The sequence below is a fragment of the Haliotis asinina genome, chromosome 16, assembly GCF_037392515.1.
Source record: "Haliotis asinina isolate JCU_RB_2024 chromosome 16, JCU_Hal_asi_v2, whole genome shotgun sequence".
NCBI classification, from domain to species: domain Eukaryota; kingdom Metazoa; phylum Mollusca; class Gastropoda; order Lepetellida; family Haliotidae; genus Haliotis; species Haliotis asinina.
In genome coordinates, this window is record NC_090295.1 from 23,708,251 (window position 1) to 23,722,831 (window position 14,581).

Sequence of the window (14,581 nt, forward strand, 5' to 3'; positions counted from 1 at the left end):
AGCCTGGATACATGACCTACTGACGCCACTTCATGTGCGAATATTATTAAATCCCACCCGACTTGAAACCCTGTCTAGGTTTCCAGGGCAACCGTAATCTGGGGCGACGTTCTGGATGTTACACAGGGTGTCTCATATTGGATTACAGAAGGAAATGTGTCATTATCATATTAATGAAAATACGACGTCTGACAGTTAGCAACGGGATATCAGATTAAGGATATTCGATAACACCACGAGTCGGAACTGCATTACAGCCGAAAGTCATAACATTTTATTCATAGCCTTACATTATAATAATTAAGATTATACCATTCTGTTTATGATGGTGGGACTCATCCAAAATGTTCAGATTTGAAGTATTGAATTATAACATGTGGAATGCTAAAACCCAAGCCAAACCCATTGCATCAACGAGTATATGTCGGTTAAAGTGAAATACAAGACTGGAATGAATGCTAAAACCCAAGCCAAACCCATTGCATCAACGAGTATATGTCGGTTAAAGTGAAATACAAGACTGGAATGAATGCTGTTTGCTGTCATTGCTGAATATGTGATACTCCCGCATGTGAATGAGTGAGTGGGTGAGTGGGTTTGTTTTCCCTCCTCTTTTCCAATATCAGTCAACATTACGCTCATGACAGTATAAATCAGCTTGATATTGCTACCTTCTTGGGCATTGAACTGTGGTTTTGACGAGTGAGTCGAGCGATTGTTGCAGCCACTCGTCCACGCTACGCCCCTTAGTTTAAGTGCATGGGAGTCTGGGCAAAGGATAAAACACAGCTTGAAAAAAACGCCACGTTTCAGAATTGATAATAGCCATGTGAAACGCCAGTATATAACGTAGAGCTGATAATAGGTCGATATATCCGTTTTTCGTCACTCACACGCCACTCTTGACTGCAGGTTATATTACCTGTATTTTAAACGTCATCGACCAGATGACGTGTTGATCTTGCAACCTAACAATGTAACGTGAGTGAGTGAATGAGTGAGTTTGGTTTCAGGCCACTTTTAGCAATATTGCAGCAATATCACGCCGGGGGACACTAGAAATGGACTTCAACCATTGCACCCATGGGGGAATCGAATCCGTGTTTTCGGCATGTAGAACGAACCCTTTTACCACAGGGCTAGCCGCCACCGCCCCAATAAAGTGAGTGAACGTAATCTTGCTCATCATTTGAGTTATCACAGTCTTCTGACGTAGTCACGCCACGCTATCCAAATATACGCCACTATCTGATGATGGCAAGAAAGTGAGGTGCACCAATGTAAACTCACTCACACATTCACATATGGCTTATTTGGAGATTCACACTCTCCTTTGTTTTTGACAAATCATTTTTCCTCCTAATATATCTTGTTAATCGGGTTAGAGTGGGCGTATTGTATATGCGCATCTATCTTGATATACCACACAGCTAAACGACAGCAGCTTGTTAATGATACTTCACCAAACAGTTAAAATCACGTACCTTTTTCTTGATTGGTCGTTTCACTACGTTGACCTTGCGTTTTGGCGCGTTGTTTGGACGAGCGGCTACATTAGAAGCTTTTTTTGGCACCGCATGCTTGACCTTCAGAGATCTTGGCGTCACAATAGTGTCAACTTCCGGCGAGGTTAACGTCTTTTCTCGGTGTTTGGTTTTAAGCGTGACTTCAGTGTCCGTAGCATGACCTCCCCGCTTAAAAGGGGAGTTCCGTCGTCGCGGTTTAGTCCTTTGTGGAAATTTGATCTCATCGTCGCTCGAGTTGTCGTATATTCCAGACGTTCGTCTGTCGTTTAGCATGGATTCGGCTTTATTCAAAATGGAAGCTCTGGTTGCACGTTTTTCATCTTGAAAACGCCTCGGATCTACTTTCCTGCCTTTCGGTTGGTCAAAGTTATAATAATCTTGATACTTTCTACCGTAAAAACTAGTGGGAAGACTCTTTTGCGATCTACCTGTATCGAGGTGAATGGTCCTCTCGGTAATTGCACCTTCGTGATCTTCCTGTAAAATGCCTCTGAATGATTTCAACACAATTCCAGTTTCATTTGATAATTGAATTTGGTCTCTATCTATCACATTTTGATCTTCTTCATCGTTAATCCAGTTTTGATGCTGCGTGCCTTCAGTTCCATACCCATCATCTCCGATGTTCGGAGCAGTGTTCTGGACCTTCACGTCCCAGCTCACTTTACGCTGCCGTCCGTCGTATTCACGTATATGTAACGTCTGTGCCTCACTGCTAGGCACCGTTAAAAATGTTGCCCCTTTGGTACCAGATTCAGTGTCCTTGCCTTGACTGACCTGTCCTGTTGTGTTCACCTGACCTGAATCATTATGGTAAGCCGGATTACCCGGGTCAAGCCGGTTAACCTTATCGTTTCGATTGGCTGAATCACCGTTGCCCTGAGAGACCTGTACGTCAGGGTCGTCCTGACCTTGACCTACGTTGTCAGTCTGACTGATGACCCTTACGTCTCGGCTGATTTTTCGTCCGGGAGTCTCATACTCCCTTATATGGAAAGTCTGGGGTTCATCTGATTTCTCTTCTACCATCTCCACCTCCCCTTCAGATACTCCCTCCCCGCCCCCGTCGTAGATCAGCCTTCCCGTGACGTCTACAACCGCCATGCCAGGGGGACGCCAGTACTGCTCCTCTAGCATATAGTTGTCAGGGTTGAGAAGCTGACGTTTGAACACGACGTTGATGTCCTTCTTTGGAACATCAGGGCCATTCTGTGAACAGAAGAAATACTTTTAGCTCCTTAATGATAAATGTTTTGCTAGTTTTCATATTAATCAGTATTTACTAGAAAATATAATATGAAACATGCAACCATATGACGACGTCTTCTACGACGTCTTCTACGACGTCTTCTACGACGTCTTCCACGACGTCATTGTTCGCCATTAGGTAAGCAGCGAGACTTGTCATATCAGAGGTTCCCTGGCGTGATATCGTGGGAATGTTCCTAAAAGCATCATGAAACCATATTCACTCACTCACTCACTCTTGCAGATCAGAAGTTTGGTTGTATCATTGTGCGTCAGCTTCCAGTGGTGAAAATCTCTGAAAATCTCCTGAAACTTGCAAATAAATGGTATTGTGATCTAAACCTAGAGTCAAAATAGGTAACGTTTCAATCTGTGATTTATGTGATTAGAGTCACATTTATTGGACTTGCACGACCACAAGCCGAAACCAGCTAATTGTGGCTCCTTGTAACTCTTTCAAAAGTATTTATTTACGCCGATTTATCACTATTAACGCAGGATCATAAGGAGGGACACGCAGGTGAGCATCACACTTTGTACGGTTGTACCAATGTTGGGAACTGAACCCGGTGCTTTGACGTCACCAACGTAGTACATGTATTGTCGTAGCCATGTAAATAAGTTAATCCTACCTCAAACGTCGAACAGCGAGAATGATTACACGCTTCAGTTGAAACCTGGTAATCTAACACCTTATCGTATATCGCGTATCATTTGTCATTCATGGTCATCAGAAATTAATACCTTTATGTCCAGAAATATGAGTATTAAAAAAGTTCGTCAACATTTTCTGCGACATTACAGAAAGAAAATGGTACAGCAGAAAATGACGTTCTCACTTGGGGACAAAGCCTTCAACAGAGAATAAGTGAGTGCGTTCGGTTTGACGTCCCTTTTAGCAGTATTCCAGTTGCCTATGATGAGTGAGTGAATTAGCTTTTAACAGTATTCCAGTTGCCTATGATGAGTGAGTGAATTAGCTTTTATCAATATTCCAGCAATAGCACGGCGGGGGCAGCAGGAAATGGGTTTCACACATTGTACCCATGTGTGGAGCCGAACACGGGTCTTCTTCTTCACTTTCACCATCGGGCTACCCCACCGCTCTAGCATATAATGAGGAACGGAAGTCACAGACATATACCACTTTTATGGTGCTGAAAATCTAGAAACATTTTGAGGCCTCACCAGAGGTCGAATTCAGAGATCTTAGGCTTCTGGCGTTCTCAAAGGACGAACCTCTACACAGTGAATTGGACAAAAGCCCCTCCCGTATCCACTTCAAATGTATGTATCTTTTGAAAAGACAACACGTACAGAGAGCTCCAGGGTGTCTCAGAAATTAATATATTATGTTCACTGATAAATCCATAAAAATGAAATGATCTGTATTGTACATTTTATGAAATGTGTATAAAAATGGCTTGTTTTCAATTTGGTGCTATGACTTTTTCGTGAATTATAATGTTAAGAAGAAATATGTACTTTAAGAAACTCAAACGTTGTAATGACAATGTGTTTGTGTGAAAACTTGGCTGAGAAAGTGCCGATGCTGACGTATAACTTGAACCCATGAACTCATTCATCTCACCCATAAAAAGGGCGTTTGGTTTGTAATCAAATAAAACTCCTTTGATAATATATAAACATTAAATATCATTATAACATGCTATACATAACAGGAAAAGTCGACTCCCACAGTCAAGAATATTGGAAAAAATCAAATGATGAAATATGCTTCCCAAACAGTAGCTATACTGAACAGTATACGCGTTGTGTCACCACAGATCTTGCCAGAATTAAATATACACACACATCTATGGAGACCACTTGAACACTCAGTGAGGCCTCTTGCTCATATTACAGCTGTGTATAGGAAAGCAAGATATTATCCATTAATCTCGAGTGTCTATATACATACTGCTTGTCATTCGGTGGTGTGTCCTGACTCTCGTTATGCTGACGCTTTTTCCTTAACTGTAAACAGCAAAGGTCGCTTTCGCTTTAGAATTCTTTATACACGAAGCAAAGAATTCCTTTTATGCTTCCATTTTATGCATGGTTAGATAAGATAAAAACGTTTCAAACTACATGTTTTCGCTTTGAGTGAATGTGGTTGAACATAAATCACAGAGAACGTTGGTGTGTTATTCATTGTGGACATATAATTTGGGGGTTCAAAGTTTCACTGGAGGGTTTATTGTGGTAAAAACATCGAGAATATATTTCATTTATGGTTTGTGTGAAATAAAGAAGTTAGATCAGACAAACTGTAAATGATATATTGGATACCAACCCTCCTGTGGCCACCCCTACTATTTCGGTTTTATAGGAGCCATACACCTCCTCTTCTCAGGTCAGACAATCTGTCCACCCTCGCCAATGAGGTGGACTGGGAGTAGAACCACATACCTTCATACTCTATCCACCACACCACATAGGTAGCCAGAGAGTAGAACCACAAACCTTCTTCTCTCTCGTCAGACACTCTATCTACTACACCACAGGGGTAGGTAAGGAGTAGAACCACATACCTTCCGTTCTCTCGTCAGACGCTCTATCTACTACATCACAGAGGTAGCCAGGGAGTAGAACCACATACCTTCAGCTCTCGGGTCAGACACTCTATCCACTTCACCACAGGTGATAGACCGGGAGTAGAACCACATACCTTCCGCTCTCTGGTCAGACGCTCTATCTACTACACCAAAGAGGCACCCAGGGAGTAGAACCACATACCCTAAGCTCTCTGGTCAGACGCTCTATCTACTACACCAAAGAGGCACCCAGGGAGTAGAACCACATACCTTCCCCTCTCTGGTAAGACGCTCTATCTACTACACCACAGAGGTAACATGGGAGTAGAACCACATACCTTCCGTTCTCTGGACAGACGCTCTATCTACTACACCAAAGAGGAACCCAAGGAGTAGAACCACAAACCTTCCGCTCTCTGGTAAGACGCTCTATCTACTACACCACAGAGGTAACATGGGAGTAGAATCACAAACCTTCCGCTCTCTGGTCAGACGCTCTATCCGCTACACCACAGAGGTAACATGGGAGTAGAACCACATACCTTCCGCTCTCTGGTTAGACGCTCTATCTACTACACCAAAGAGGCACCCAGGGAGTAGAACCACAAACCTTCCGCTCTCTCGTCAGACACTCTATCTACTACACCACAGAGGTAACATGGGAGTAGACCCACATACCTTCCGCTCTCTGGTCAGACGCTCTATTTACTACACCAAAGAGGCACCCAGGGAGTAGAACCACAAACCTTCTACTCTCTGGTGAGATATTCTATCCACTAGACCAAAGAGACAGGCAAGATGTAGAACCACAAACCATCCGCTCTCTGGCCAAACCCTTAATCTACTAAAGGTGGACTGTCACATAAATCCCAGTCTCTCTACAGTTTCTCTTTCCAAACGTGTGTAAACTGGCTTTGAAGAAATATCTAACTTACCGAGCTTCGTGGTTAAACGGACCATTTACTTCCAATGCAGTGTTGAATTAAAACTGATTGAATTAAATGTGCTTCAGCTAAGGTCATTTAAAGACTCAGCTCTTTTCAACTGCCGCACCATCACGACGGAACTCATGCATATGCATGAATTAGAGGACTGAAGAGCTCTTGCAATATGGAAAACCAAAACCTGTGCTCTTAGCTTCGAATCCCGGTTCGTCATGGCAATGATTCTCGATTTGCCAGGGAACCACTTTTGTTAGAGGGTGTCACCAAATTCGGCAAACATCTTCATCACAAAGGTTTAACCTTTACGTGAAGCAGACAAGCAGTAACATTTATCAGTGGGAAGTCAAAGCAACCTCATACCTCAATCGCCCCGAAGTTACAGTCGTTTTGGCTGTATTCAGTAGAACCACCGTCAGGCCCAAGCACACAGGCATCCGCGCAATATGTACCGCAGAGGTAGCCAAGGAGTAGAACCACAAACTTTCTTCTCTCTGGTGAGATATTCTATCCACTAGACCAAAGAGACAGGCAAGATGTAGAACCACAAACCATCCGCTCTCTGGCCAAACCCTTAATCTACTAAAGGTGGACTGTCACATAAATCCCAGTCTCTCTACAGTTTCTCTTTCCAAACGTGTGTAAACTGGCTTTGAAGAAATATCTAACTTACCGAGCTTCGTGGTTAAACGGACCATTTACTTCCAATGCAGTGTTGAATTAAAACTGATTGAATTAAATGTGCTTCAGCTAAGGTCATTTAAAGACTCAGCTCTTTTCAACTGCCGCACCATCACGACGGAACTCATGCATATGCATGAATTAGAGGACTGAAGAGCTCTTGCAATATGGAAAACCAGTAAAATGTGGTTTGGGTAATAAGTTACGTGACAAGACTGTTTGCATGTTGCATGGCGAGAAATTGATAAAACCACAGCGGATAACGCCCGTGTTATGCATTACAATATCCTACTACAAAAGTCCCGTCGTGATGATTGATAGCACACATTATTGCGAAATGACCCATGTTGTTTTGTAATATCATACTGAGACTTTGGATGGACAAGATGGAAATTGAATTTGATGAGTCTTGGCAATAGACCTTGTACGGCACTTGAGGGGGTGTTTGGGGATTGTTGGGTGTTTTTCGGTTGTTTTTTTTTTTTGTTTGTTTGTTTTTTTTGGTTTTTTTGTTTTTAATCATCTTGTGACTCTCTGGTTTGTGGTGTTTTGTTGAATGCTAGTTTTACGCCACACTCGTTTTGTAATATTATACGAATGCCCTCTAGAAAGGACAAACTGGAAATTGCACTTGAGGAGTCTTGACAATAGATCTTGTTTGGAACTCGAGGTGTTCCTTGATTTAACGCACGCACGCACGCACGCACGCACGCACGCACGCACGCACGCCTATTTGGTTTCAGGTATTTTGTTATACATCGCACTCGGCAATACTGAAGCTGTATAATGGCGGACCGTGCATTATCTTGTCAACATCAAGGGCTTATCTTGTCAAGCGAACCAGAGATTGTTGACATGAGCAAACAAACAACCAACCAACCAACCAACCAACCAAGCAGCCAATCGAGTCTCGCCACGAGATCCATTTAATTTAATTGGAGATTTCGGGGGAAAGAGAAACAAATGTTATGGATTAACAATTTTTTTGCAACATTCCCATGTAGTTGCTTTTGCTTGACAACGGTGTCAGCGTCTACACTGAAACGTTGCATCTATGAAGAAGTTGTCAATTTACACAATTTGTTCCTAATTCCACTTAAAGAAGCCTTGGAGACATAAGCAAGTTCTAACCCATTGTCCACATATGGAAGTAGGTTTAGTACATACTTGCCTGTATAGGTTTCAAGCTTTAGTACGCATGGACTTCACGCAGATCTATCAAAATTAAATTATTTAGATTTGCAAATCAACACATTCTGAATAAATTGCATGTGTATGTGTGAAACAGTGTCTTCTCTCATTAAGGACATCTACACATTTCAATAAGGCTTATTAACAGATATAGAACCGCGTGGATTTTCTTTGCTTGTTGTCTAGTGTAGTCAGGTGTTCCGGTTATATGGTGGTTACCTGTATGATCTATTCTGAACCAGACAATCAGTGATAAGAAACGATAATTAGCAAAATACTTTTTCTGACTGCAAAATAAAATCACCAATTTAAAATACATCATGAGCATTGCTGTACCTAATTGGGATACGGTAACATATGTCAGCCAAACCAGCGACCGGACCACTAGCCTCTGACGACAAACACGTGTTGCTGAAAGACCAATTCTTACCCGGATCTTCATGGCGGAACTACGTGGAATAATGAAACAACATATCGAAAAAGTAAAACACAAGATATATCTTTCACTTGAACTTCTATAACGATACTAAAACACATCACATTGTATCAGAAAGTTTGTGGCGTTCCCAAATGCTACTTTGTCCCTACCTTTAAGTCAACGATGAACATTTGTACATCATAAACAGAAATACACGGAGAGAGGCTACGTGCATCCATCAGATTCTGCATGATGTAAAATATTTATGTGAGCAAGTCTCATTTTCACTCGTATTAATACTTTATGTTGCCATTGACTTTGTTCCCGTGACATTTGGTACAGGCTGTCCGTCTCAATGTCCTGGTGTTTTGTAGTCATACTCATGAACGATGCTTCTCAGTGACGCGGTCTTTACACGTCATACGCATGGTATGACGTCACAAGGATCAGATACGCTTGCCAGTGACGTCGGTAGAACACCAGTCATTTTGAAGGTATACCATAACCAGAAAGGCCACGCATGGGGCCTTCATTATCCGATCTTTGGTGGTGGGTTGGTTTGTTGTCAAATGTCGCACTTAGCAATATTCCAGCTATATGGTGGCGGACTGTAAATAATCCAGCCTGGACCAGACAATACAGTGATCACCACTATGATCGATCGGCCACCTGGAATACGATGACATGTGTCAAACAAGTCACTGTGTCAGACCACGTGATTCCGCTAGTCTCCTCTCACGACAAGCATGGGTTACTGAAGACCAACTCTATCCCGTATCGCCACGAGTTCCTAGCATTAGGGAAACATATTCCCCAGACATTGAAAGCACCCCCCAAATCCATTTTTTCCTTTGACGTACCAAAACCTGTGCTCTTAGCTTCGAATCCCGGTTCGTCATGGCAATGATTCTCGATTTGCCAGGGAACCACTTTTGTTAGAGGGTGTCACCAAATTCGGCAAACATCTTCATCACAAAGGTTTAACCTTTACGTGAAGCAGACAAGCAGTAACATTTATCAGCGTGAAGTCAAAGCAACCTCATACCTCAATCGCCCCGAAGTTACAGTCGTTTTGGCTGTATTCAGTAGAACCACCGTCAGGCCCAAGCACACAGGCATCCGCGCAATATGTAAAGGTTTGTAAATGTCCACCATTGCCAAGACACTGTCACAGAGGGTTCCTCTAACAATGAAACCCCATGTAGATACAGAGTGACGTAATATAATCAAACTCAATCGATATACTTTCTTCAAATACCAGCTTATGTCATCTAGATCACTATTCGTGATTAATGCCATCGAATGTAACTTCTACATATTCGTTACAACTGAAATCCTTCTGACGACCGTCAGAAAACCTGTAATATTAATGTTTCATTGAAAAAAACCATCACCTTGTTAATAAAGGCAAGGCAAAGCCGTGTGCTGGTGATAGCATTTATCAAATAGTCGATAAAGGGATTTGTTTCAATATCGTACCTTTCATTGATCCAAACTGCACGTTTAATAATATCATACTTGAAAGACATCGCCGTTGTTGACCTTAATCTTAATCTCACACTAATGACAAGTGCACATTTAACTCCAAATGAACATGTGGCATTCAAATATACAATTAGTGAGTTTAGTTTTATGCCGCTTTTAGCAATATTCCAGCAATATCAGAAACGGGTTTCACACAGAGCACTCGTCTAGGGAATGGAACTCAGGTCTTCGGCGTGACGAGCGACTGGTTTAACCATAAGGTTATCCCTCAACCCTTCGGATCATTAGCTATCGCTTTATATATATTAATCATTTATCTCATTTAGATTTAATTTTGCTTTGTGATTAAGGCATATGATCGAAAGCCCCGCGTTCGATTCAACACATTTGTGCAATGTGTATAGCCCATTTTTTTAATCCCTCTTCATGATAATGCTCGAGTTTTGAGAAGGGAATAGAGTAAATCACCACCCACTTATTACATGCACAAGAAATTGACAGGTCATTACAGACGTGTCAAATGACATCTGCTCGAATTGCGTGCAACTACTTCTATACTGACCAGAAAAGAAAGTCAACTCTCTTTTGTCACATTTATAAATAGAAGACAAAAACGTGAATGCTAGTTTTTTTAGATTTCATCTTTTCGAAGCTTGTGTTCCTTTGGCTGCTCTGTATATTTGTATTCATTCCATATCGAGACAATAATATTTAAGCTCCTTTAAAGTACGGGTGACAATATTGATTATATGTATATATTTAGCCCAAAGCTGTACAGTCAATAAAACAGCTGTGATATATGTAATAGTTATCAGGGTTTTCTGTCGTTAGGTTATTACATCATACGAAGTGTCACTCACAGTTCCGTCGTCTAAACTGGCGCAATTTGCTATGCAGAGTTGCGTCTCTTTGGAGAGTCCAAAACTTTTTCAATTTGTTAGCCCCATACTCTTGCCCTTGGGCTTCACTGCAATGTTAACGGTCTCAAATAGCCTTAAGTACTTTCCCTGAGGCGATCGATATAGACACTATACTTGGTTACAGATTGCAAACCAGTAGCGTGGTTTCTAGTAAACGAGTGCTTGTTGTTTCCCTGCCTGGCGATCGGTATATCGGGTTTATGTAAAGGACTGGTCGGATCGGATTCAGTATACTTTCTCTTAATGATGAATCCATTTAAAGTGAGTTAGTGAGCATGGTTTTTACGACTACCTTTAGCAATATACCAGCATTATCGCGTCGGGGTACACAGGGAATGGGAAACCGGATCTTCGGCGTGACGAGCGAACGCTTGAACCAATTGTGGGTTGTCAAAACCGGCACTGACATGGGCTTAAGTACTGTCGGAGATAGAAAAAAACCCCTTTTTTCACATTCGTATTTACAATTTCTATAATTAGTATATGTGTGTGAAATATCTGTCAAACTAAGTTCGGCCTAACTACAGTCACAGTGGTAGGGAGAACGGAAACGTAAAATAAGGACGTTACTGAGGAACGTTTAGTGCACAAATGATCATTGTGATGGGTTTTTTAAGTCCAAAGCGACTTATTTGAAACAGACCATGGCTTTATTTGCAAATCAGTGTGCAATGATATTGTATTTCAGCGGACATTATTTAATTGTCAGTTTGACTTAGCACATTGTAAATAGATGATAACTGACGTAAAATAATTTATTACTCACCCGCTGAAGATATCACTGTTTAATAATTAAATTTGTGTTGTGTTCATTAAAATTCTGGCAATCTGATTGGTTAACTGGGAACATTTCTTTTGATTTCATTTCCCAATGAATCTGAAAAAATAAGCCACGCCCACCGAACCAGGCTACTTTCGGACCTGAGGAATGTCGGGGAATACCTTTACACAGCGAGGGAATTCCCTTGCACTTGGGTACCTTAATGAACTTTGAGTAAACATTGAAGTGATACATTTTGGTTAACATAAAAAAACAACTCAAGATTATCCGTGAACGTTAATAACGTTGCAACGCCTCGACAAGAGCATGCGCACGTTGGAACTTCAGTTCATGGCATCGCAATCCCAGTCACATCACAGCCTCTTTCTACTTAAGCAAATACTACAATCTCAGTTCCACTAACTTCATATCATCGGGCCTCATTTTCATTTCTCACTTTTCAAACTGTCTCTTTCAGTTCGCAGGTAGTAATTCAAACGTTTGAACTTGAAACTTTGCCGATACCGGGACGCGTCACGTTGAGTTGTTCCACTCTGATTCGCCGACCGATGTTAGCTTGGTTGATTGACAGCTGTTTGTGGAGTGCTCTATGCTGATTGGCTAATGGTTTGGTAGGCGTGTCATTTTATGTAAATGAGTCACCTGAGTCATGTCACGCCATTACCGAATTCTTACACCGAAAATGTTAATCGGTGGTAACAAAGATATCTGTTTCGATGAATTTGATTATGTTAAGAAAATATTGTTAACAGGGTATAGTATTTGTTGCTGAATTTAATTATAAGGATTGACTTTGTATTTATTTCGTTGCATTGAAGTATGAAACTGAAAACCAATGTGCAAACTTTTGTAAGAATCCGCTACGCGGATTCATACAGTTTGCACATTGGTTTTTAGTTTCATACTTCAATGCAACGAAAGAAATACACAGTCAATCCTTAAATAATTTTACAATGTTACACATTGTGTAATACCATCGCTTTCGCTCGTTAAATACCAAACTATTCTCTCGCTTCATAAATATGGTATTACACGGGACATAGTTAAGTATTCTCTATTACTCAAACTATTAAGGATGTCGCTACCATGGAGACTCACTGTCACTATAACAAGGAACAAGTAGAAGGAGTCGTCTGAAAAGCAAAACCGGGGAGGGTGTCGCAGATGGGTCTGGCTAAGGGATACAGATATGAACTGAAATAAGATAATCCTATAGAAGAATTAAACAGCATGCCATAACGATTTACAAATAATATCTCCTGGCGATCTTCAGGTAGTCATGCCGCCTATAAACATGTATTTTTAGGCGTTTAATAAGATGGCTGCATTAAGCACTTCTATGGGCATCATGCTCTTCATAGCCTCCATAGGAAAGAAAGACACGTACAGTGTTCCCTGAAATTATTGAGAAAATCTTTGTTTTTTTTCTAATGATGCTAAGATTGGAAAAAGGACTTTCACTATGCACTAAGCATACTAAATAAGGGAGACAACTCTTGAAGGCTTAGAAGGCAGCTCATTACGTCAAGAGTTATCTCCCTTGTCTGAGCAGACGGCTTCCTGTGTTGACATGGCACAATTTACAGCAAGAGAGAAAAGAAAGCTCATTCTAGATGATTTTGAAAGGGGTGAGGCTGATGCTAAAGTGTTAGCTTGTAGACATGGTATTCCTCTGTCTACAGTATACACAACTTTGAAGAATATTCAAACAGGAACCGGGATAGAGCACAAAGCAGGGACAGGTCGGCCTAGGAAATTCAGGGTTGTGGATCGCCGAAGACTTGGGCAGATTGTGAGTAGGGGCAAATTGAAAAGTGTTGAGAACATCAGAAATGAAATGATTAGCAGAGGAAGTCCTCAGGTATGCAATGAAACAGTTAGGCAGGAATTACAGAGACTTAATTGGGTGAAAAAATGTGGAATTCCCTCGCCGTTGATGAAAGATGCACAAAAGGAAAAACGTTTAAACTGGTGTCGGGCTCATGAAATCAAGACTGGGATAATGTTTTCTTTTTGGATGAAAGTTCTGTTTGGCTTTTCCCTAATTGTGTGAAAATTTGGACCAAAGATACTGTCAAACCTATCTACCAGCGACCAAAACATAGCCCGAAGTTTCACATGTGGGGTGGCATATCGGCTCGCGGAGTGACGCCATTGTGTGTTTTCACGGAAAACTTGACAAAAGAAAGATACGTTGACATTCTAAATGGTCACCTTCTTCCAACAGCACAAATTAAGATTGTATGAAGATGATTGGATTTTCCAGCATGATAATGACCCAAAACACACAGCGCGCTACACAAAACAGTGGTTGTCGGGCGAAAATGTTCAAGTTTTAGACTGGCCCAGTTACAGCCCAGACCTAAACCCAATTGAGAATGTGTGGGGAGTCATGAAGGACAGAATAAACCAAAAGGGACTGAGAAATATTGAAGATATGAAGGCCGAGGTGGTCCAATATTGGGATACCCTGTCACACGATTACCTACAAACTTTGATGGGTAGTGTGCCTAGGCGTATTCAGGCATGCATTGCTGAGCGAGGAGGTCTAACAAAGTACTAAAACAAGACTGAGACTGTAAAAGGATGATGTTTTAACATGTTTATGTAAGTAAAACGCCAGAAGTTAATAAACGTAATGAGTTACATGACGCAACATGATTCTCAATAATTTCTGGGAATACTATAAGATGTTAATCAACAGACGAGGCATATTCAACACACGTGAAATGGCATACCATTTCTTTGAGACGACCCCTTGTGCCTGTGGGCAGCACGTGAATTTCGTGCCAGGTCAACCGGCTGGCCGTCGTCGTACTTTCCTGGCTGCTATCAACAGTATGATAATGTATA

At 41.4% G+C, this 14,581-nt stretch overlaps 1 protein-coding gene across 1 annotated transcript in view; it reads right to left on the reverse strand.

Annotated features, from left to right (window-relative positions):
- Positions 1 to 5,443, reverse strand: part of LOC137268713 (echinoderm microtubule-associated protein-like CG42247) — a 77,781-nt gene extending 72,338 nt beyond the window's left edge. Inside the window, exons 1-4 of the mRNA XM_067803310.1 lie at positions 5,377 to 5,443; positions 5,187 to 5,267; positions 3,819 to 3,880; positions 1,485 to 2,735 (exon numbers count right to left, since the gene is read on the reverse strand). Of these exons, the coding sequence (XP_067659411.1) occupies positions 1,485 to 2,735; positions 3,819 to 3,880; positions 5,187 to 5,267; positions 5,377 to 5,443 (1,461 nt within the window). The remainder of the gene's footprint in view (positions 1 to 1,484; positions 2,736 to 3,818; positions 3,881 to 5,186; positions 5,268 to 5,376) is intronic.
- Positions 5,444 to 14,581: the final 9,138 nt, after the last annotated feature.